This window comes from Tursiops truncatus, chromosome 15, assembly GCF_011762595.2.
Source record: "Tursiops truncatus isolate mTurTru1 chromosome 15, mTurTru1.mat.Y, whole genome shotgun sequence".
Taxonomy (NCBI): Eukaryota; Metazoa; Chordata; class Mammalia; order Artiodactyla; family Delphinidae; genus Tursiops; species Tursiops truncatus.
In genome coordinates, this window is record NC_047048.1 from 52,144,363 (window position 1) to 52,168,274 (window position 23,912).

A 23,912-nucleotide genomic window follows, 5' to 3' on the forward strand; every position below is an offset into this window, starting at 1 on the left:
TTATGGCCTCAGTGTTTCTTGTGTTACTTAGGAAGGCTTTGCCCATCAGATGATTATAAAAGTATTCCCCCAAAAGCTTTCCAAGAACACTTGTTATCGTATACTTTTTCACTAGTGGATCTGAAAAATATTTTGATATGTAGATTGAGGTAGAGATATTTTTTTCCTCAATGAGGAGGAAATTGTCCTAACACTACTATGCATCAGTCCAATTGCTCCCACCTATTTGAAATGCCGTTTTTGGACATTATTAGTATGCATCAATATTCATTTCCCATGGATGACCACCCTTCCTATAAGTGATGCAGTCTTATGATTAGTTCTGGCCAGTGGACCATGAGCTGAACTGGGATGTGCTACTTCTGGCCTAAGGAAGCCAAAAGCTCCTTGCGGTCTTTTACTTTTCCCTTTCCCTGCTATGATCATGGGGAAGGTCTCGTGTTGAGGTGGCAGAGCCATAAGACTGAAGCAGCATGTATTACGTAGACCCTGCCTAGTGTTCAGCTTCCCCAGAGTCTCTTAGGCCAAAGAGGATTTTGCATGACAGAGAAAGGAACTTTATGAGTCAAGCCTCTGAAATTTGGGGGGTTGTTTGTCACTGCAATCTAAGTCTACTTTATCCTGTCAACTACACCACCTTTAACATATATAAATATCCATATACATATAGTTTTGTTTATTGAGTCTTTACTCTGATCCATTTTTCTATTTGCTTCTTCTTATACCAATACCTCCCTGTTTTATTGTAACTTTATAGCAGATTTAATACCTGAGAGAGCAAGACCTACATCATTGGTCTTTTTCAAAATACTATTGTCTAGACTTAAGCATTAACTTTTTAAGATAGATTTTTAGAATTCTAAATGAAAGAAGTTGGTTGGATTTTGAATCCTATTGCATTAGATTTACAGATTAATTTGGGGAAATTGACATCTCCACAAAGTCCTCTAGCTTTTTTCATATGTCTTGCATGTTTCTTTCTTTCTTTGGGTAGTTTTTGTTGCTCTTGAATGTGATGTTTGTCTATATTACATTTTAAAATTAATTCTTACTGGTATATAGGAAGAGAATTGACCTGTGTATATATCTCTTGTATGCAGCTTTTCCTGAGCTCACTTATTAGTTTTGAAAAAAAATTAGTTGATTGTCTTTCCCTAGCAGGTGGTCCTGGGGTTGCTGTTTGCTGTTTCTTAGAGGCTTATCACGGCTCCTTTTGGATTCATTTCTAGTCACTAGCCTGGAACAATTCAGTTTATTTCAATCATTTATGGTTTCTTCTACCATCTGTTCTAGGAAGTGTCCTATTTAATAATTCTCCCTCCACCTCTTGTTCCTGTAAGGCATTTTGCAAATCTGTTTGTGTAATTAAATTCCTGTACTATTATTACTTTATGGACTAATTTTACAGCATTGTGTAGCTTATTTAATGTTTCTCCATCCTCAATAGGAAAATCAGTGCATATTACTTCTATAACTTATTACTATGGAGTTTGTAATCTGAATACAATCTCCTTATCTCCTTATCTTAGTAATATTAAGTCCCACATTGCCAATTTTATCAAGGTCTTTGCTTGTTACTATGTTTTTAAAGTTTCTACCATTGGAATATTTGTTGTTATCTTGCTTCCTTTTCCTACTAGAAGCCACGTGTTTTTGTGTAACCATAGCTGCCCACAGTGCCACCACTGGAAACTGCTCTAGGGACAAAAGTTCTTTCTCCCAGTGCCAAGTACCAATCTTCTGTAAACTGTGATTCCATGCTTTAAACATGAAAAGGATTGAGCCCTGACCTAATTATCTAGGCATTATATTTATCTCATTTATATCTCAATATATATTTATATTTATCTCATTTAATCTTTATAGCCACCTTATGCAGTAGGTTCTATTATTACCTGCATTTAAAAAGAAAAGTTGGTGTTAACTGGTTTTAGCCCCAAGTCACATAGGTAGAAAGTGTCAGGCCAATGCCCTAGCCTAGTCTGTGCCACCCCACCACACACTTGCCCACACATGCTTGCTATACTCCTTCCTAGTGACCCTAGTCTGAAGGCCAAGAAATGCAATCCTTGAACACTCATTTTGTGTTAGAAGTAAGGAAGAGCTTCAGCAATGATACTCTCCTTTCCTAACTTTTCATTCTGCGAATTTTCCAGCCTACACAAAAATAGAGAGAATAGCAAAAATGAACTTAGCTTCAGCACTGATTGATGTTGTGCTACTTTTGTTTCATCCATTTTCCTTCCACCGCCCCCAAATTTTATTTTTGGAGTAAAGAGAATTTTAGACATCATATTATTTCACCCATAAATATTTCACTATCTGTAACCAATAAAGGCTTCTAAAATATAATCATAACACCATTATCACACCCAACAAAATTAACACTAATTCCTTAATATCAGATCCTATTTTAAGAATTTGTTTTACCAATCATATATCATATACAAAAGCTACACTGAAAAGAATGATAGAATTTCTGTGTATGCCATTTCTTCCTAAAAACAAAATAAAATATTTCCCACTGAGTTTATAGGACTGATCTGTATAAAATAACTGACTTTTGGTAACATTTATTGCAAGGCCACTTTCCAAGTTTACAGTGGTTTGTAAATTTGGGTCTTACAGGTAAGGGCTGGCTCCACACAGAATTGAGCAACAACTAATTAACACCTAATTCAGGTATGATCATCTCTGCTGGCAAAATTCATCTTTGTCACCTGTAAGTACTGATTGGAGATTGATCTCATGTGCCCTGCAATACTCTTAGTTGCATAGCTGTCTTTGTTGATTTGATTTCTGCCCAGGACAGAAATCACACTTTTTCATGATATATTGACCACACTACCCAGTTTTATGCTTTTCACATCTAATGAATTCTTGTAAAGCAACACTTTGAAACAGCACACCCGACCTCTGATTTTAATTCAGTCTTACATACTAAGGGTGTAGTGATCTCAAGGTACAGATGCATCGAATGGGTATCTGGAAAGAGATGTGGAAATCATTTAAGGCCATTCTCATTTTAGATCTAACAAAAGTGTAGCCAAGAGAAGCGAGAAGTCATTTAATCGCAACTGGCACTATTCTTATTGACTCATTTTATCTGTTAGTACCCATGTTTTAAACGTTTTTTTGTGAAATTAACATTATTTTTGTAAAAAATAGAATTGCATGGTCTAGTTTCATTATCTCCAATTAGGCAGTGCTACTTCATTATACACAGGCAAAGAGTACTTAAAATTTCCTCTCCCATTCAGTAAGAGATGCCCAACATGTCCTTTTGTTTTTCCATTCAGCAGTTTACTTGTAGTCCATTGCTGTTATTTTCGCTACCATTGAAGAGGTGATGCATTTTTTTGTTACTGGAGACGTTTCTCTTTAGAAAAAGCCACACGCACCAACCGCCATTCCCCCCCCCCCCCCCCCGCACCCCTTACTGGAGCCCAGGCACACGCCGGGCAGGTTCTCAGTTAAGCAACAACGGCTCATCTGTTTATTTTCAACGCAGCGGTCAGGAGGGGGAGGGCGGCCGTTGCCAAGGCAACCGACGCCCCGGGCAACAGCGAGTCGAGGCGGGAGGGGGCGTGGCCTCCGCGGCCCGGGCCGATAAGAGGCGGTGACTGCCATCCCATTCTCGAGCTGGGCTGGTCGGCGCGGTAGGGCGGAGGTGGGGCGGCCCGGTTTTTGCTCGCACTACTTGGGAAGGCCCGGCCCGTAGGCCGGCCCTACCCTCTGCCCCAGACCCTGCCGAGGTGCCTCGCTCCGCGTCCAGACATGGAGGGCGGTCGCCGTGGCTCGCTGCTCACGGCGCTCCTGGTCGCCTGGGTCGCGGCGGCGGCAGCTGCGGAGGCGGAGGCCGGCCCGGAGCAGGCCGTGCTGCCGCAGGAGCGGAGCCTGGTGCGGCCCATGACAGCCTCCAACTGGACGCTGGTGTTGGAGGGCGAGTGGATGCTGAAATTGTGAGTGTGCCCGCCCGCCCCGCTCGCCACACGGCCTTCGCGGCTGCCGCCCTCTCCCACTACCGCAGTGCCTACTGGGCTAGACCTCGGGCCGGGACCCGCCCAGCCAGCGACCTGCAGAGCTGGGCCAGGCCCCCGACGCTGCGCATGCGCGCCCGGCCCTCCGCGTTGAGGGCTGCGGGTGTAGCGCATCCTCTCCTGCCTGACTAGTTACCTATTTTGAGAGGAAGTGTTTTAGGGATGGGGTGGATGAGCGGTTTACCAAGGGGAGGAAGGAGAACAGAGAAATCTGCAAGAAAGTCTCTAGCTTTTGATAAAAGTGTATGTAGAGGGGAAAGGGCTGTCATTCAGTGACGCTTCTGTACGGAACAAATAACGTAGCACTGACTAGGCAAGGTACTTGTTGAATGAATAATTGCAGCATGGTGAAGGGCAGACCAGTCTGTACAAAGTATCTCAGTCTTCATTTTGAAGACCCGATGTCCTTGTGGAAGATAAACGGAAAAGTGGGTGCCTTTGAAGCTTTAAAACAAGTTTGCAAATAAATGTTGATATTTGCTATAGTTTTTAGAGGTAGAGATTTCTGGGTAGGTATCATAACTTAATTGTGCTAGTGTCTTAAAGAAAAGGATATTAATAAATTGCCCCTTTTGAACAATAAAAGGTACATATTGGATAGTGCCTTGGCTTGAGGAGAGGTGGGAAAATGCAGTTTTGAGTTAGGAGCAGGGAAGATTTATTCATTATAGTTTAAAATTTAGGAAGGAAGTAACCATTCGAAAGACGGCTTGAAATAGGCAGTGGGCAGATGTCTCAATAGGCTAGAGAGACCATCGTGGGGGGCTTGTAAGGAAAATGGAGAATGGCTGAAGAAATAATCACCGAGACCACATCTCCTTAGCCTGTGGTTTTCAGATGATACACATACTTGATTGCTAACATCTCTTAACTAATTTTACGTTGAGGACACAGACTTTCACAGAATTGAAATTTTCCTTCATTTGTCTTAAGACTAAATTTTGATTCTTTGAATTTAGATTGCAAACAGATTATTCTATAGACTGAAAACCTCAGGCCCAAAAGTTGTAAGTCACTTAGTAGATGACATTGTTCAAAGAACATAATGCACAGTACTGTTTCAAACAGGTATTTACCTTTTGGTCACAAAGCAGGGGATATTTTAGACTTCAAAGTAAAATGCCTTTGGTATCATAATAAATCAATGAAATTATTAAAGAGATCTGTAGACATGAAGCACTGATTAAAATTAACCAATTAACTACTTTGAATAGAGTTGAGGTCATTTTCTATTTAAGAGAGAAAATTTTAAAGTAAGCATGACAGGACTGTCATGTTTGTAATAGTTGCAAGAGTTTTAGAGAGATTGTTTTATCAGCTAGTAGTACAGAAAGTTGTTTTTTAAGTAGGTGCTTGTACAATGGAGGTTTTCTAGATGTCAGTTTTCTGATTAAAACTGAGTTTGTGTATGTGCATGATGAAGGTCAAAGCAGAAAAGACTTGTTATGTTTAATGGCCTCAACTCCTTTATAGTTCCTTTTGGAGTAGCTATGTTCTTATTTTTCTTTTTTTAAGTAAAAACTAAGAACACTAAAGCTCAGGTAAGTGTAAGCCAAGTTAAGATTATAAACAAGCAACAGCCAACAACTCTTATGGCTATGTTGATGGTTCAAATTTTACTTCATAAGTGTACAAGCTGAGGTGTAGTAATCAATTGTTGTAAGCTTGCTATGTGTCCATTGTATGGAGTTATGTTTGGGCTCTGGTTCAGGATGATACTTGTAACCGAAAGTAAGCTGTGTAGACACTTGAGATCTTCTTAGAAGTTCTCTTTTCATCGAGTACACTTCAGAATAGGTTGATATGAATGAAGTGCAGCTAGAAAGGAAAGAACCATTACCTCCAAATTCCAGAAGCTAAGTGCTCGTCCTGAAGAAAATTGTGGCTGTTTGTGATATTCCTCATCCCTTTGACAAAATCCAACACTTAAAAAAAATAAAATTTATATCTTCAGTACCACTATAAGCCTACTATAAATTTCTAGAAATTCTTTCAAACATCCAGTAAGTTATCAGATTTTTTTTTTCTGGTGTCTATAAGAGAAAAACAAAATGTGTTAATACTTGCTCCCATGTTAGTACTTTGTTCAGATGAACTGGTCATAATAAATGGAGATTTTTAGGGATCCACAGGTGATGATATATTTAACTTCTCAAAAGAAGCAAGTTAGGAGGCTTTCTGATAATATTAAAATTTTAACATTACTTTGAATGACAGTTCTTTACTTGTTCATTTGTTTATATGCTACCTCTCCTCTGGGGACTTTTTCTTTTTGATCCCACTTCGTACAAAGTTCCTATAATACAATTCCTGGTTAGATTGGTATCAATAATTTATTTTGAACCAACACTTGCTTGGTTCCCATCATATCAGTGCTTGAGAATACTACTTTTGTTCTTTTGAAACACAAAAATATACAATATAATGCTGTTCTGGTGGCTTTTTTACCCCAAGTCTATAAGTAGATATCTACAAAGCTTAATTTTGACCCACATACTTTAAACTGATATCTAGAGGAAAAATATGTCTTTGGGTTAAAATATCTAAAATATTTATCTCTAAGGCATAGAAATCTTTATAAAGCAATACTTTTTCTGACTTTGTTCTTGGGATGATCATGTTTCAAAATTGAAACTAGTCATCTGGTGATGGAGAAAAGCCTCATGTATTTCCCTAGGACCTCTTGGTTTTAGTGTTGTTTTTCTAGTATCCTTCTTATACTTGGAGAGAACATCATTGCCTTAACTTGCCCATATCAAATAGTTATAATTTCTTGCAGTTTCATCGATAGTGGTGATTTATTGATTGAATGTATAAGAGATAGTCATTAAATGCTTGTTATGTGTCAGGTTCAGGGTTGGGGACTTGGGAGGATGAAGGTGAATAAATTACATTTCTTGATCTCAAGGGACTGGCATGTCTGCTGGGCTGTGAAGGAAATAAGTAGCATAGGTAGCATTTGTTTATTTAGCAAATGTTTGTTGAATGCTTCCTCTCTCTTGAGCATTTCTCAGTGGTTCTCACCAGGGTACTATTACCATTTTGAGTTGGACAGTTCTTTGATATGTGGGGATGGCTCACACATTGCAGAACCTTTGGCATCCCTGGCCCCTGCCCATAACATTCTAGTAGCCATGTGACATCAAAAATATTTAAACCTCCATCCCCTATACACACTTCCAAATGCCTCTGACTGGAAACCACTGCCTTAGGTACTTTTATGGGTAATTTAAAAGCATGCAAAAGAGGAGCTTATAGGCTAACATAGAAGTATTTGATTTCACATTGTTTCCACAAAGGGTAATCATCCACATCTTCTCCATCGTCATCATCATCACAGTAAATAGTTACATTGCTAACATCAGTGTAAGCAATTCAGAATGCCCTCTTTCAGAATTTGAGCATCCCAGAAATCTGGTGCAGGATCATTATTCTCATTCTCATTAACTAAAGGAGACGAAAACTTGGGAGGTTAAAGGTTTAACCCATATCCTTAGTAAGTGGTGGGCAAGGCCAGAACTAGAATGCTGGCCTGAGCTTTGCAATCCCCAGTGCAAGCTGAGGAGAGTAGTTGTATAGTGGGGGAGCCTGGAGGAAGGCACAGAGCCTGGCTGACTCATGCTTATGCTTTCAGCTGGCCTGCACCCTGACCCATATAAGAGGAGGCCTTTTCCCTATGGGATTCAGAGGTCCACCCATGACTTAGCATCTCTGTAATTTCTGCAAACTAAGAACATCGCTTTGAGTTCATTCCTGACACTCCTTACCATTCATACAGGTGCCCTGCCTTCTCTGTACCCAAACCACCCAGGAAAATTCTTTCTTATTTGTATCTAGCATGACCTTATCACAACTTATAATCAATTTATATGTTTTTGTACTTGGTTTTTGTCTTACTCCTCCTCTAGATGATAAGCTTTTAAGTAGAGGAACAAAGTTTTTCCTCCTCCTGTTTACAGAACCTTAATAACTGTCAAGTTCTAGGTGTTCAATAAATACTTTTTGACTCAGTGAATGAATGAATAATAGACTTTAATTGTTCTTTAATAACGAGCTAGTATATCACTGAAGGAAACAGCTGTATATATTTTCTTAGGTACTAAGGATAATCACTATCACCTCCCCTTTGTTCATTGATGTAATAAATAGTTACTGTGACCTAGAATGTGCCAGGCTCTGTTCTAGGTACAAGCAATGCACCAGTCACTGCCTTCATGGAGTGTTCATTCTAGTGAAATTTCTCTAGCAGGTGTCATGGTAGATCTTAAATGACTATCTTTTAGATACAAAAGAATACTAATAGTTTAAAAAGTTGCAACAACAGTGGACCAGTTCCCACTTCTGAGACTCAGGGCTGCTTTATCTCCGTCACCAAAAGAACACACTAGGTTAATGGATGACCTTGGTACATTCCAGCACAATAAACTCTGATTAAATCTTAGCAATAATGGCATTAACAGTGCCACAGACCAGTGGGTAACAGCGACAAAGAAAATGGAATATCTAAAATTACCTCAGTGGCATTTGTATATTTTGAGGGTCAGTTTCACCAAAATCTCTATTTATATAATAGTCTGTCTAGAGATTAGGGACTAGGATTTTTTAAAATGATGAAATTTGCATGATTTAATCATTACTGATACAGCAAATATGTTGTATGCAGAAACAGTTGTATGCAGAAACTGTTCTAGGGAAACAAAGCAAAGAGGATCAGAAGTTAATTAAACTGTACCTCAAACTTTCTTCCTTTCTTTTGGTAATGTCTTTCTTATTCCTACTGTCTGTCTCTCTGTCTTTCTCTGTTGGATCTTATTTTCCTTGGACATTTTTATCACACAAATACCTCCATCTGTGTTCCTGCTCTGTGTGGTCTGAGGTGACTGTCAGCAAGTCTCTCTGAATCTGCCTTGTTGCCTTACAACAGTGAGGCCATAAGGTTCAGATGAGCTAACGCATCATAAAAATGTCTCTGAAACCAGGCGTATATTACAAATGTCATTTACATTAATGATTTTCTTAATATGTGCCTGCTTTACATGTGTCATCTAATCTTTCAATAACCTTCTAAGGTAGCTGCTGTTATTATCCCATTTTATAGTTGAGAAAGCTGAGGCATGGAGGGATTATTAACTTGCTCAAAGACACATGGTTAATTTGTAATTGGTCTCTCTGATGCCTCTGGCAGAACTCTTATCCAATATATTGAAATGCCTGTTGAAATGTACTTAATAATAAAATGTTCCTTTTTTCCCTAGAGTTTACCAACTGCTTGCCCCAGTCTCATCTGCCATTTGGATATTTAGAAAATATGTAGAAAACAACTATTTTCTCAGATGAAGAATATAATTTTCTTTAAAGTTTGTTCACTTATGTATTCTGCAAACAGTTATTGAGCACTTACTGTATACCAGGATGTACTTTGCCTTGGAAGTGTAGGTATACAGTGTTTATAGAAAAATCCACATTCAAAGATGTCATGTCAGCAGATTGTTCTTGGACCATGTTCTCTGGTCCATGTCTCCTGGACCTCAGGGATTGGACAGTGAGCTATAATGGGAAGATTAATGACCTTTTAGAATGATCTTGGAATTGGCTATACTAGTCTTTTTTTTTTTTTTTTTTTTTTTTGCGGCACGCGGGCCTCTCACTGTTGTGGCCTCTCCCATTGCAGAGCACAGGCTCCGGACGTGCAGGCTCAGCGGCCATGGCTCACGGGCCCAGCCGCTCCATGGCATGTGGGATCTTCCCGGACCGGGGCATGAACCTGTGTCCCCTGCATCGGCAGGCAGACTCTCAACCACTGCACCACCAGGGAACCCCTATACTAGTCTTTTTTAAAGATAGAGCTAGAGAGGGCCAGCCTTCTACCTCTTCTCTTTGCTTCCATCATATTCTTCCCTGATCCATTATCCACAGAACTGCTGGGTGCATTTTACAAAATGTGAATCTGATCAGAATTCTCTTACCTCTTTAGGGCTAACCATGGAGCTTCAAATAGAGTGCTAACTCTTTATACAACTTTAGTTAAATGCTCAGTACTCTGCACCTTCACACACATTGTTCTCTCTGCTTAGATTAGAACATTCCTTGATCCCTCTCTGACTGTTACTCCTCCTTTAGATCTTAGCACAGTTGCTTCTTTCTCTTTGGGCCCTTCTGAGATCACCCAGCGCCTGAGTGTCTCTATACCATCTTTTCTATACTCACATTTGCCACCTGGTTTGTAATTACCTCTTTGGACTGTATACTCCCTAAGGAGAGGAGGCACATCTGTCTTGTTCACAGCTATAGCCTCAGCTTCTTGGTTGGTGCTCAGTTCATGTTTATTGAATGAAAAAAATTAATGTAAAAAGCAGAGTTCTGATTGAAGACACAGGTTCTTCTAATTCTTAAGTGTCAGGTAGAGTTGGTTTAGCCTATAGCTTCTGCTTTCTTTCTCGAAATGGTTCAGAACTGCCACAGATCTTTGGAAATGACACACATTCTTGAGGACCCACTAGCAGATCTTGTGGTCTTTGCTCATCAGATTTGTAGCTTTGATGGATTTGAAACTGGTTTGGCTAGTTTAGGAGCACCCTTATGAAAATTGTTCTCCTTTAGTAGCACTTTCAAAACAGTGTTCACCCTCAAATATCAAAAACTATCTGGAAAGTGATAAAATTTGGGTTGATTGTAGCAATAACATTGAAATAAAATACTTTAAGTATTATAGTAATTTGTGAAAAATCTTAAAACTTTGGCTAATTTTTTCCCAGGGGATTGATATTCCTCCTGGAATATATATATAAATATTATATACTTATATAAATAATATAATAATATTATAATATAATATGTATTTATAATATATAAATAATATAATATATAAATAATATATAAATATAAATATTATATATTCATAATATTTATATTAAATTCTAGGAGGGAAATGTGCTTCTGTTTTTCTTTGTCTAATGACTTTGGGAAAACTTGCTTTTGTGTCTCCCTTTAGTTAAGAATTTATTTTGTCAATTTAAATACTCTATTTCTCTATTTTATTTTACAGATATTTTTCATGTATGTATATTGATTAGCTATTATTCTTTTATAGTTATGCCCCTTGGTGTCCATCCTGTCAGCAGACTGATTCCGAATGGGAGACTTTTGCAAAGAATGGTGAAATACTTCAGATCAGTGTGGGGAAGGTAGATGTCATTCAAGAACCAGGTACTGTAAATGTTGAACATTAAATGCAAAAGTTAGTTGCTTTTAATTTTAATTTTTTCAAGCATTCAGAAAAGTTGGAAGACCAGAATATTGATTACCCATGAACTGACCACCTAAAATCAAGATAATATTTTAGCATATCTGCCATCTGTCTGTCTTTGTATTTACACATACATATGTATATATATTTATATTTTTATTATTTTTTTGCTAAGTCATTTGAAAATAAGTTGCAGACATCATGAGACTTCACTCTTCAATACTTCAGCATATTAAAATCTCCCTAATTATTTCCCACATGACTTTTTATAGTTTTTTAAACCAGGATCCAATCATGGTTCACCAATTACATTTGGTTGTTATGTGTTCTTAGTCTCTGTCAATCTAGAATAGTCTTCCATTCTTTCTATGCCATTGATATTCTGAAGAGAACAGGCCAAGGATTTGCCTAGATGTTTCCTTATGGTGACATTTAACTTGTTCTTATATTTTCTGTAAACTTGAACTTCAGTGTAAATGCATAATTTGGATTAGACATTTATGGAAAGGTGATGCTGTGACTTTATATTGTATCCCGTCGTAAGACATGTACTGTCACTATTAGTGATGTTGAATTTGAGCATTTGGTTAAGGTGATGACACTAAACATCTCAGTTGTAAAGAAAAGACCCCACTTTGTAGCTGGAAAGTAATCTGTGGGGTGATACTTTAGGCTTTTAAGATCTGTAATGATCTTACCTGAATCAAATATTTTATTAAGAGCTACAGAATGGTAAATTTCTAATTCTGTCACCATCTACATTTATTAGTTGTTAATGATATAATTTTTCAAAAGAGGGAGATAAAGGAGACTTTAATTCTGAAAAGATACACACAGTAAATTTGTATTTATAGTTTAAAAATAACTTTATGTAACTTTGTGTATTATATATAAATTGAGAAAAGTTGGGTTTTTATGATTTAAATCTCAAATTTGACTATTTTAAAACTTTATAAGTAATTGTTTTCCTATCTATATTTAATTTCTACCTATTGCATCCTTTCACAAGGGGGAAAAAGATGGTAGGTGTGGAAATGTAGCTATTCCTTCTCTGTAATAACTGAGTTCAATAAACACAAAATAATGAATTACCAGTTACTGGGACAACAAAATGAATGGTGTCCGTTAAGATCTATGTGTTGACAAACCCATGGAGAGAGATTTCTGCTACAGGCCATGAGTCCTCAAGCCTCAATCTTTTTAAGCATTTAAAACAAAACCACTTCTGCCTCTCTGCTATTTAGAGATGGACAGTTATAGTTATTAGTTCATGATTTGGGCTATTAGTTTTCCTGCATGGAGGTCAAATCATTGCAATGACATATCTGTGGTAAACTTGTTTTTGTGTTTTTAATAGTTTGAGTCCTTGTTAATTTGTGGGCACCAGACACATTTTATGATGAGTTTCTTAGACATGCAGCCGGCCTATTCCCATTTCAGCCTTTTGGCATACCTGCTGTGAATTCACAGCATGATTTGAATTAAACGAATTAAACAGTTAGCTTTGTGATGGATTCACAGATCTAAAGTCTAACTGAATACTGTCTTTCCTCCTAAAATGTAGACTTATAAACTGTTTTTCCATTGTGAATGGATGAAATGCTTTTTCGATAATGAAGTAAGAGAAATTGATTATGACAAAATATATTAAAAGCAAATTTATCATTGACTCATAGTATTTATATAAGTGTAAAACCTCTTCAAAGAAGAAGAAAAAAAGTCTTTGGTCTGATGTCCTATGAAACTAGTGAAGAAACAAAGTTCAAAACACAAAATGTGGTTGTTTTGTGTCTTAGTATTTTTAAAGTAGAGGCTCTAGAATTCTTTTAAATGGTAACAACTGAAAACCTGTAACTGATAAGTAAAAATTGGGAGCCAGAATTCTACACACGTGACTGAGTGGCCTAGAGAATATTTCACTTTAGATTATTTTATGTTTATAAAACTATTTCATGTTTATAATTTTACTTTAAATTACAAACCTAATGCTTTCAAATAATATTTTAATAGCATTTAGAAATAATATGTTTATGCAACCAATTTTTGAGTTGATACCATGCACCAGACCCTGTTCTGGATAGCAGTGATACAGACGAATGATGCAGGTAAATAATGGTGCAGGTGAATAAGGAAGAAAAGACCTGGCTCCTCATTGAACTTACATTCTAGTGAAGGGGATAAACAATCACAAAAGAAAACTGGGAAATAATGTCTGGTGGTAGTAAGGGCTATGATGAAAAAGAAAGCAGGGTAAAAATGTAGAAAATGGTGGGAGCCACTATTTTAATAGGATGTCCAGGGAAGGGCTGTTTGACTGTAGGTCTTGACAAATTAAGGAAATGAATTTCAACAAGGTTTAGGGGAGGAGCATTCCAGGCAGAGCAAACAGCATGTGCAGGTAGGAGTAATTGGCTTATTTGAGAAACAATATGGTAGCCAGTGGGGTCCTTGAGACAAATGGGACTGGAGAAGGAGCTAGGGACCAGACCATTTAGGCTGTTGTTGGCCATGGCAAGGAGTTTAGGTTTTATACCAAGTATGATAGAAAGGAAGCTACTGGAAGGTTTTGAGCACGGGAGTGACATGATTTGATTCATGTTTTATAAGTATTCATTTGGCTATGTGAAAAATTGTCTGTAGGAGGTCGGAAGTGTAAGCAAGAAGAGAAGTTCAGAGGTTAATGCAATAGCCCAGAGTGGAGAGGATGGTGGCTTGCACTAGTAGCAGCAGTGGTAAGTGACTGGATTGGAGATACAGCATTTGGGTGGAATATCCTAAAGGATTTCCCAGTAGATTGGTTGTAGCACTTGGTGAGAGGAAAGAAGATGGAGGAGACTGAAGGAGGATCAGGTTTGGGACAGGGTTTAATTTGGAGATGTTTCATAGAAATCCAAATAGAGGTGAGCTAGAGATAGACATTTAAGGATCATCAGTGTAGATGGTATTTGAAGCAAAGGGACGAATTGAGATTACCTAGGGAGTGTGTGCAGAGAAGTGTTCTGTGGATTGAGAACTGGGGCATTACAACATTTAGAAGAAAAGAAGTTCCAGCAGCAGAAAAGGAGAAGCCAGTGAAGCAGGAAGGAGATGGAGAAGTATGGGGTCCTGAAAGCTGAATGAAGAGAACATGCCTTATGTGGCAAACCTCTGGGGCAGCTTGTCCCTATTCTTGGAAGCTATTTAAGTATTTACTTCATTTTTACAAAATCTTACCTCCTGAATGAGTGGGAAGCCGTCAAAATGATATTATTTTCCCCAGGGCTGACCTCTTTACTAGATATTTCTGTATACAGATTGATATTTGGGTACAGATCTGCATTACTGTATCTTTCATCAGGGCTGCTGTGCACAGGAGTGCTAGTTAGGGATAATTTCATTTCTTTTTTAAAAAGAAGGGAAAGCAAGAATTTTTGAGGTGTTAATGCATACTCTTCAGTTATGCCTGTAACTCTTCCATTGGTATATCTAATAAGAGATTTTTTAGGTATTTGAAATAGAAAATAAGATTTCAGGATTATAAAGACACTGCATTTTTACAGCTGAGATGTAGAAGTCAAGGAGAGCACAGGCCTTAGATTAGATTGCATTATATGGCCTGTTTAATACTGCATAGGCCAGATGATGTTTCAGTTGAGTTGACTTTGGAAAATTAAATTTAATGAGTATATACTTGAACCTTCTGTTCCATGCGGATGAGCTTAGTTGTCCAGGACAGGAAAAGAGCAGCTGCTCAGAACACCCATGGCTGTTGCACTAGATGAGAGGTAAACCAGACCCTTACCATGGTCAAGAATAAGTGCTGTCTTTAAAGCCACTAATTTATTATAGAAGACAATTTAGTTTACTGTACTTTAGTTAGTGTTGATATTTTAATTTTATAATTGTAAAACTTAGTCTTTTGTATTCTATTTTTACTGACAACTTTATTTCAATTTCAAAGGTAAGATTAGTTTTACTTTTTTTTTTAAATTGTTTTCCTTCTACTTCTCTCTTTGGTGATAATAACTAACTGTGGAATATTACGCAGCCATAAAAAGGAATGAAATTGGGTCATTTGTAGAGACGTGGATGTACCTAGAGAGTGTTATACAGAGTGAAGTAAGTCAGAAAGAGAAAAGCGAGTATCGTATAGTAACTCATACATGTGGAATCTAGAAAAATGGTATAGATGATCTTATTTGCAAGGCAGAAATAGAGACACAGACGTAGAGAACAAATGTATGGATACCAAGGGGGAAAGGGGTGGGGAGGGAGGAATTGGGAGACTGGGATTGACACATATGTGTTATTGATACTATGTATAAAATAGACAACTGCTGGGAACGTACTGTAAAGCACAGGGAACTCTGCCTAATGCCTGGTGGTAACCTAAATGGGAGGGAAGTATGAAAGGGAGGGGATATCTGTATGTGTATGGCTGATTCATTTTGTTCTGCAATGTAGGCTAACACAGCATTGTAAAGCAACCATACTCTAATAAAAATTAATAAAAAAAAACTAACATTTAGTAGCATTTACTTCAGCCTGTAATTGTGTTAAGCACTTACATACATTTTAGCTTCATTACAATCCTAGGAAGAACAAACTATTTATATATTATTACTCATAAAACTGAGGCTCAGAGAGGTTAAGTAACATGCCTAAAATAACACAGCTAATAAATGATAGAACAAAAGCTAGTAGCTGTCCCCATTTTCTTAATATTAAATTTAAATAATTTCTGTTGTGCTTTTGCATATGAAATTAGTTCCCTGCCATAAATTTTATTTCTCTAATCTTTAATTCTTCTTTTTCTTTTGCTATATGTGTTTAAGATAAGCTTGCTAATAAGAAATTAAAATTTTTTCTGCATTTTGGATTAATGTCATTTTATGCTGCAGTGCAATCTTCATTTTAAAGTGGAAGTTACCCTTAAAGTATAAAAGGTACCGTAGAAATTTTGGGATGTCTCCTAAAGTATTTGAGGTGTGCTTGTTTCTTCCATACTTTCTGAAGTTTGTGTCAGTGAACCATTATACAAACCTTGAAATGAGCTGCTGCCCTGTTATAATTCTTTAAGATCTATACTTGTTTTTAAATCATAAACCCACAACCTCACATGGTGCTTCTGTGTTCCAAGGTGGTCATGGTTTAACTTTTCAGGTGATGAAGGTCTCCCTTAACATTACATAGTATCAGTATTAAAAATTAGAAGACATTCATATCAAAAACTATAAATTTCTTATACCCTTTAATGTAGCCATTTGGGGAACAAGTGTGCTGTTGTACCGTCTAGCCTGAATGAGAAAGATGCAGAAATCTCAGAGACCATCCATCACTGTGTTTCTTTTTTATTTTCGCATTGATTTTCATGGGTGCATTTATTTATAAAATTTTAAGTTATGTTATCCAAAATAAGGCACAATTTCCAAAGCACTTAAGACTAAACTAGTGTTTGTTACATCCTCTTATTTTATTCTAACTTTGAATCAGAGATTTAAATAAAGAAATTAATAACATTTATTAAGTACTTATATGTCAGACCCTGTTTTCTATGTGCTATATAAATATAAAATCACTTAATACTACAATACTGCAAGATAGAAATTGTGATGCCCATTTATAATAAGAAAACTGAAGCCCAGAGAGTTTAAATTAACTGTCTCATATTAAAAACTATTAAGAGGCAGAAGTGGAGTTTAACCCCAGGTAAGCTGGCTCATGAATCTGGAAATTCATATTGTATAATTTAATGTGTTTTATGAACTATTTTTTTTATACAGCAGGTTTTTATTAGTTATCTATTTTATACATATTAGTGTATATATGTCAATCCTGATCTCCCAATTCATCCCACCACCACCCCCGCCCCACAGTTTCCCTCTTTGGTGTCCATACATTTGTTCTCTACATCTGTGTCTCTATTTCTGCCTTGCAAATGGTTCATCTGTACCATTTTTCTAGATTCCACATATATGCGTTAATATATGATATTTTTCTCTTTCTGACTTACTTCTCTCTGTATGACAGTCTCTAGGTCCATCCATGTCTCTACAAATGACCCATTTCGTTCCTTTCTATAGCTGAGTAATATTCCATTGTATATATGTACCACATCTTCTTTGTCCATTCGTCTGTCAATGGGCATTTAGGTTGCTTCCATGACCTGGCTATTGTAAATAGTGCTGCAGTGAACACTGGGGTACATGTGTCTTTTTGAGTTATGGTTTTCTCTGTGTATATGCCCAGTAGTGAGATTGCTGGGTCATATGGTAATTCTATTTTTCATTTTTTAAGGAACCTCCATACTGTTCTCCATAGTGGCTGTATCAATTTACATTCCCACCAACAGTGCAAGAGGGTTCCCTTCTCTCCACATCCTCTCCAGCATTTGTTGTTTGTAGATTTTCTGATGATTCCCATTCTAACTGGTGTGAGGTGTTAACCTCATTGTAGTTTTGATTTGCATTTCTCTAATAATTAATGACGTTGAGCAGCTTTTCATGTGCCTCTTGGCCATCTGTATGTCTTCTTTGGAGAAATGCCTATTTAGGTCTCCTGCCCATTTTTGGATTGGGTTGTTTGTTTTTTTAATATTGAGCTGCATGAGCTGCTTGTATGTTTTGGAGATTAATCCTTTGTCCGTTGACTCGTTTGCAAATATTTTCTCCCATTCTGAGGGTTGTCTTTTCGTTTTATGAACTACTTTTAAGATTTTGTATAAGTTAATGTTTTATAAACTACTTTTAAGATTTATTTTTGGGCTTCCCTGGTGGCACAGTGGTTGAGAGACCACCTGCCGGTGCAGGGGACATGGGTTCGTGCCCCGGTCTGGGAGGGTTCGTGCCCCGGGTTCGTGCCCCGGTCTGGGAGGATCCCACATGCTGCGGAGCGGTTAGGCCCGTGAGCCATGGCCGCTGAGCCTGCGCGTCCAGAGCTTGTGCTCCTCAACGGGAGAGGCCACAACAGTGAGAGAGGCCCGCGTACCACAAAAAAAAAAAAAAAAAAAAAAAAGATGTATTTATTTTTTATTTATTGCCATGGCCAATGATGACCAAGATCACATGAAGGATTTTAAGGAACAAGTTAAAAATACTGCTTTCAGTGATACCTAACATATATTAGAAATCCTATTTATTCTGATAAAAATAAAATCTAAATAGAAACTTGAGGTAGCGATGGGATGCTGTTTGTTCATTCTACTTTAAAAGGCCATATAAACAAAGCATAATTCCTTAATACTGTAACTCCTTAGATAAAATTTTTGAATGGTCATAAGAATCTCTAGCTAGGAGAGAAATGAGGTGAAACTGTTTGCAGTAATTATTTTAAGCTTAAAGCATATAATAGTTTAGGATTACCAATGCTTTTTCCCCTAGTGATTTAGCATTGGAAATTTATTAAAAAATACCCTTGTTCCCCTGCTGGGCTGTATTTCCAAACAATGTTAGAGGTGAACATGCTTGTTAAATCCTCAGTGGACTTCTCAGGTCACATGTGTTTTTGCAACTGCCAGTACAACCTTTTTTTTTACCCCCCAGATGTACAATGATAAGTGTATGTAGTAAATGTTTCTTTTTGTAAATTGATTTTTATTACCTTCAGAATACTATCTTTTCTTTTAAGTGCCATAGGGATGTTTTAGAGTCTACTTGGTTTGATATCAGAAAAAAAAAAGTAATTGTTTTTTGGGAAGACTCATCATTAATTAATAATTATTATACTGAATATAGGCTTAACTTATAGAATGGGTATAAGCAAATTTCCCGTGTTATTAAAAGTAAAGCTTCAGTGTTTCAAATTGCAGGTGAGACAGGAGAGATGTAAAATTTGAGCCACTTTATTTGAATAGCTATTTGATTTTGTCCAGATTGTTCTTCAATGGGAAAAGCAGAAGTTTTGAGAAAGGTGAAAATAATGTCTCATTTTTCCATGCTGGCCAGAGATAGCCTTCAGCTTTGCTTCTCTTTGCCAGAACCAGGCTTACTCACTTTTGGTGCCCACATAAACATTATTTATTTGTAAACATTTAAAGAGCATTATGCTCATTACTCCTATATCATTCAGGTTTTTGTTGCATGCCCCTTAATATCATCAATCTCTGTTTGTAGTCATGGTTGTGATTATTTTGATTAAGTTTTTCCCTCTGCCACTAGACTGTACGCATTTTTTGTTTATCTATATCTTGAATAGTTATCACAGTGCCCAGAACAAAGAAGGTGCTTAGTAAATATTTGCTGAGTGACTAAGGGTTTTCTTTATCTTTGTCTTCACGGTGTACCTGGCATAACAATTGATATGTAGTTAGTGTTTAGTAAAGGTTTGCCAAGACAAATTGAAAAAAATCTATTTAATGTATATAGAATCCCTTGACAGTACTTGCAAATATTATAAATGTGCAAAGATTATACATAACTTATTTTGTATTCCTTATTATTTTTTAAATGTATGACTGATGTAATAATACCTATTATTATTTATTGAGTCCTTTACTATGTGCTACACACTTGATATAATGATCCAATATAACTTCAGAACAATTCAGTTAGGCTTTTATATCCCCATTTTATAGATGAGGTAGCCAAGACTCAGAAAGGTTAAGTAATTTATCTAAGGACACAAAGCTAGTAAATGGAGAATTTAGTTGTTTAACCCAGATTGCATGTCTCTAAAACCTATCCTTTCAGCCACCATATAATTCTAAGTATTACACAAGCCAGAAAAATCTAGTTTAACACATCAAAGATAAGCAAGTTGTATGTCATGACTAGAAAGTATTAGGTAAATAAAAATGGGTAAAAATTTATTTTAAAAAAATAGTAAATGTGATTCAGTAATGGGAAAGATTTTGCTAATGTGGTTGTAAGAACAAGCTCAAGGCTGTTTGTTCTTGCACCTTAAGTTAGATGCTTGGTTTAGTCTGAGTTTGACTTGTAACTCTTTTTGTCTATGCTTCTTGTAGGTTTGAGTGGCCGCTTCTTTGTCACTACCCTCCCAGCATTTTTTCAGTAAGTTCAAATAATTTTCTGGTTTTACAAAGATTAGAAATCAGTAGATGTGTACCAGAATTCTAAGTTGTTTTCCATAACCGTCACTCATGCAGCTTAGCATTTGAAGGGAGAAAGACTGGTCTGCACTGAATGATAGTGATTAGAAGAGAGGAATGCTCAGGGTGCTACAGAGAAAGGAACCTAATTTCAGGTAGCAAATAGGTGAGGAGGTCAAAGAAGATTTTTCTGATGATGTAAAAGATGGGATGATTCTTAATAGATAGGAAGGAATAGGTTAAGCAGGCAAGGTAGAGAAGGCCTTTCCAGATAGAGGATGTATCATGGAAAAGCCCAGGAGAAAAGGAGATAACCTTCAGAGAACTGTAACTAGTTCTCTGTGGCTGGCCCATAGGGTACAGCTGGATCATCCTGGGTGATGGGGCCAGAGAGGCTTAGGTAGTGAGAGGGGGGAAGGAGAAAGGGATGGATTCCGGAGATACTTAGGAGATGGGATCATTGGAACTGGTGATTGATTAGCCATAAGGAGGAAGGAGCCTGTGATGACTTACCAATGGGCCATTCTTAACTAGTGAAAGTCTTTGAGGAGCCGTTAGAATAAGGTGAAGTTTGGAAGATAGAGGCCAGAATAGAGAAGATAATGTGAAGGGTTTATGCTAATTCCAAATGGGGAAGTTTAGGTGATAGCTTGATTTCAGGATCTAAAGCTCTTAAGAAAGATCTAGGCTAGAGATACATACTGGGGTTTAGATAACAGTAGAAATATAGACAATGAGAAATAGATACATTGGGAAGAGAAGCAGGTCAAGGATAGAACCTGAGTTGACCACCATTAGGACATCTGCAAAGGGAAACAGGGAGTGTGGAAATGAGAAGGGATGGACAGAGTAGTAGGAAGAAGTCCAGAGAGCTCATGTCATAAAAGCCAAGGGAAGGGAGGCTCAGCAGTGGACAGTGCCAATGACCCACCCAGGAAAAATGGCAGAAAAGTGCTCCATGGATATGGCACTTAAGAGTCATTGGAGACCTCTAATATGAGCAGTTTCCATGGAGTCATGGACGCAGGACCCCCGACTGCAGGAGTGTTGAATGAGTAATGTAAGAGGAGAAAATGGCAAGTGTTGACTCCTCCTCTAGGAAGCTTGACTGGCAAGAAAGCGAGAGGGAGGGAAGACGAAAGGCGTATGTGAGACTAAGAGGCATTTTGTTAATTTTCAGGGGAGGGACTTGGATGACATAGATTTGGAAATTTGGATACAATTTTTTAAAACTTGATAACAATTGCTGTTTTGCTGCTATAAGAGAAAAATCGGAATAATTGGTTGCAAAAATAATAAAAAGTAACTTGGCAGATTAGACAGTGCCAAGGACTCTGCTTATAGTCACAAATTGTGCAGTAATAAAATAGAATATTTAATACTTTCTGTTTTGGAATTCCTCATTTGTACTAGATAAGTATTTATGCGTGCTTTCTGACTTATACCTAACTATAACATTTCTTTTTCTTCATTTGAGCCAAGTTAAAATTCAGAGTGGAGTTCACATGTAAAACCAATAGTTATTTTGATTTTCATTGTCTGTAATACTTGATATTTTAATGGATTTATTTTCTATTTGTTTTTATAATTTACAGTGCAAAGGATGGGATATTCCGCCGTTACCGTGGCCCAGGAATCTATGAAGACCTGCAGAACTATATCTTAGAGAAGAAGTGGCAATCAGTTGAGCCTCTGACTGGCTGGAAATCCCCGGCTTCTCTAACGTAACTTGTTTTTTAATGACAAGGTGTTATTAATAGAACAGAAGGTCTCAAGTTAACAACCCATAGAACTTGACAGTCTACATTTTTCTTCATATTCACTTCTGGTTACCCAGACTACACATGCCTATGCTTGGCCCATGTTGTGTTTCTGGTTTTGTGACCCACATATGTTTCAGCTGGTTGTTAGGATACTGGGAATTAAGTACCCAGATTCAGGTGGGTTACAGAAATCCTCTCCTCTAACTTCTGCACCATGTCACCTGTTTTCTCTTTACAAAATATGGTGAACACCATTTACCATCCTTCCTTCCGTATAAATTATTCATAAGATAGAGGAGCAACTGTTTCTTGAATTATAGTTCATGAAGGAATTGCTCATGTATCCGTGTGGAAAATAAGACTGATGGTGTCTTTGGCTGCCTAGCAGAATACTGCTGGGGTAACTTTTGGCCATAATGGCAAACTGTATAATGCTTGGTGAGACAGATAAGGCCAAGCCATAATAACGTTTTCACAGTTTTAATTTTGAGTGAATTGTCATATTTGTAATTAATTTTATATTAGTATATATAAGTGTAAGGAATGTCCCCGCTGAAATAGGGTCAAATCATGCCATATTTCAGGAATAAGTAATCTGGTAGCATTTATAGGAAATACATGGCTTATTCTAAAAGCAGCTCATCTCTGGCATTTCATTCTGCAAATATGTGAGCACTGATTTTATGCAGGTACTGTTCCAAGTGCTAGATGTGCAGCAGTGAACAAGACAGATGTGACCCCTCTGCTCTCCTCGGGTGACTTAAAGTAAGACAGATTAAGAAAAAAACTAGGGATGTAAAGAATCATAGTCTAGATAAGGACTGTTCAGAAAAAAAACAAAAAATAAACCTTTACTAAGTCAGGGACTAATTGTGGGAGTGTGGCCCTGCATTAGACATTAGATGGGGGCTAGGAGAGGTTGCTCTGAGGGGAGGACTGCAAGTGAGATCTAAAGACAGCATGGCCCAGCCAGGTGACGAGCAGGGAAGGAACGTTCCCAGGAATGGGCATAGCATCCGCACAGGCCCCAAATCGGAAAGAGCTCCGTGTGTTGAGGAGCAGAAAGGTGGCCAGTGAAAGGGTGGGAGAGGAGTGTAGACTGAGAAAGCGAGGAGGGCAGGAAGCAGATCATGCAGGCCTGTGGCCAGTGAGGAGCTGGGATGTTAGCAGCGCACGCGGTGAGCAGAGAGTGGAAAAGGCCATGTGGAGAGGCGAGACAGGTAGAGTCTAGCCCAGGGATGGTGTCAGTGCAGATCAGGGTGGTGGCAGTGGGGATGGAGAGAATGGGTGGACCTAAAATATGTTTTAAACATCTGCCCCACATGCTGGAAGCCATCTCGCGCCGGTGGCAGCGTGCCTGCCACTCCACGTCCCACCACGCCGAGCCCCTGCAGGGGTCATCATGAGACAAGCTTGCCAAAATGGCCACAGCCAGTTAAGGAGACTGAGGGAAATTTTGAGTCACTGGACCTTGCAGACCTTGCTAAAAAGTAGCCATGGTGGCGCAAGGTGTTTGGGTAGGAATCTGGGCCTTCAGCCGAGAAGTATAGCGTGGCAACCCAGCTGTTAATTGGAGGTGTCACTGGATGGTGTATGGGTTTCATATTCCAGAAGGTTAGAAAGTGGGCTGGAAAAGGGACTGATCCACAGGATTTTTGAGACTTTATGAGTTCTGAGAATGTAGAAAACTTGGAATTAATTCTTAAACTTGCAGGTGATCCTTTGAAAAATGTATGTTTTTCAGACCTTCCTTTTAAAATGTTTGCCTTGGACCGGGGCACGAACCCGTGTCCCCTGCATCGGCAGGTGGACTCTCAACCACTGTGCCACCAGTGAAG

General features: G+C 38.0%; 1 protein-coding gene across 1 annotated transcript in view; it reads left to right on the top strand.

Annotated features, from left to right (window-relative positions):
* Positions 1–3,633: 3,633 nt before the first annotated feature.
* Positions 3,634–23,912, top strand: part of TMX4 (thioredoxin related transmembrane protein 4) — a 42,718-nt gene continuing 22,439 nt past the window's right edge. The window contains exons 1-4 of the mRNA XM_033841066.2: positions 3,634–3,962; positions 11,131–11,246; positions 20,228–20,273; positions 21,907–22,035. Of these exons, the coding sequence (XP_033696957.1) occupies positions 3,778–3,962; positions 11,131–11,246; positions 20,228–20,273; positions 21,907–22,035 (476 nt within the window). The 5' untranslated portion in view covers positions 3,634–3,777. The remainder of the gene's footprint in view (positions 3,963–11,130; positions 11,247–20,227; positions 20,274–21,906; positions 22,036–23,912) is intronic.